Source organism: Haplochromis burtoni, unplaced genomic scaffold, assembly GCF_018398535.1.
Source record: "Haplochromis burtoni strain Fernald_Lab_line unplaced genomic scaffold, NCSU_Asbu1 Contig_279, whole genome shotgun sequence".
NCBI classification, from domain to species: Eukaryota; Metazoa; Chordata; class Actinopteri; order Cichliformes; family Cichlidae; genus Haplochromis; species Haplochromis burtoni.
This window is the reverse complement of record NW_024582640.1, coordinates 568,863-570,071: the sequence shown is the minus strand read 5'-3', so window position 1 is coordinate 570,071 and position 1,209 is coordinate 568,863. Positions and strand designations below refer to the sequence as shown.

The window sequence follows — 1,209 nt, the reverse complement described above, 5'->3', positions numbered from 1 at the left end:
AAAAACCAAACAAACAAGTATTTCAAGTGTTAGACTAAAAAAAATGAAAAAAACGATCACACATTGTTATATAGTTATTTGGATCATTTAGAGAAATCACTGTTTTACACGATTTCTGTGGCATGAAATCACAGGCATGCTTCTACTTGTTAAGTTAATTACAAAGCATTTCAGAGGCTGACCACACACCTATGGAATAGATATTATGGAAAGTCAGATCTGGGGATCTCGGAAAGCACCAACAAGAAGTAGAAGTAAAGTGGCAACAATGAATCAAACTCCAGCTGCTGTGCATATGGAATCCACTATGGGAAGGGGTTGTCAGGTGTGTAATTGAAACTGGCATCCAGGAACATAGCCAGAGTTCCCAGGGTGGTGATGATGACAAACAACCACAAGAAGAGACGGTCCACCACCAGGGCGATGAACTGCCAGTCTCCTGTCAGCTGCAGAGAACGCACACACGCAGACACAAAACTGAGTCAGCAATGTACCGTAAGTAGGTAATGACACAAGAACATCGCTAGGGCATGTCTGGAACAATCTGTACTCAGGAACTGTAGGCAGAGTGAATAACAAGCTGCTTGACACTCACCGAGTCATCCGTGTCCTGCTTCTTCAGCTGCTCGGCCATGTATGTCACAGCAGCGATGGCTGACTTCAGATTGGGAGGGAGGATCAGACAGAAACTGTCAGTGTTGGGGACTCTCTGGAGCTGCACTGTGCTCTCACACCTGAAACACAGAGAGGGAGAACGTCAGCAAAGAAGATGCAAAAAACAAAAATGAATAAAAGTAAAGTCACTGCAATTTTGTGGACCTTTTCTCATAACCCCCACAGGAACTTCTCCTTTAGAAGACTTTATTATTGAAAGATGAGACAATAATCATTTTATTTCTCAAGGAAACACATGTCCATTTCAAGATCTTTAACTAGCTTTTATATGCTATATGTTATGCAGCTTAAAAAGCAATACTAAGAGTCTGCAGTCATGCTCGTAGTTGCCTTCGTGTTTGCTAGTTTATGCTAACATGCGCACACTGACAATGCTAACACGCTAATGTGTAGCAGCTAGAGCTTTTTTTGACCCTTCACACTGTCTTAGGCTACGTTCACACTGCAGGTCTTAATGCTCAATTCCGATTTTTTGATCAAATCCGATTTTTTTGTCTGCTCGTTCACACTACAAATAAAATGCGACAGCAAACG

The 1,209-nt window shown here is 41.9% G+C and overlaps 1 protein-coding gene across 1 annotated transcript in view; it reads right to left on the bottom strand.

Annotated features, from left to right (window-relative positions):
• Positions 1-6: 6 nt before the first annotated feature.
• Positions 7-1,209, bottom strand: part of chrnb1l (cholinergic receptor, nicotinic, beta 1 (muscle) like) — a 16,885-nt gene continuing 15,682 nt past the window's right edge. Inside the window, exons 10-11 of the mRNA XM_005940217.2 lie at positions 596-734; positions 7-446 (exon numbers count right to left, since the gene is read on the bottom strand). Coding sequence (XP_005940279.2) covers positions 306-446; positions 596-734 — 280 coding nt within the window. The 3' untranslated portion in view covers positions 7-305. The remainder of the gene's footprint in view (positions 447-595; positions 735-1,209) is intronic.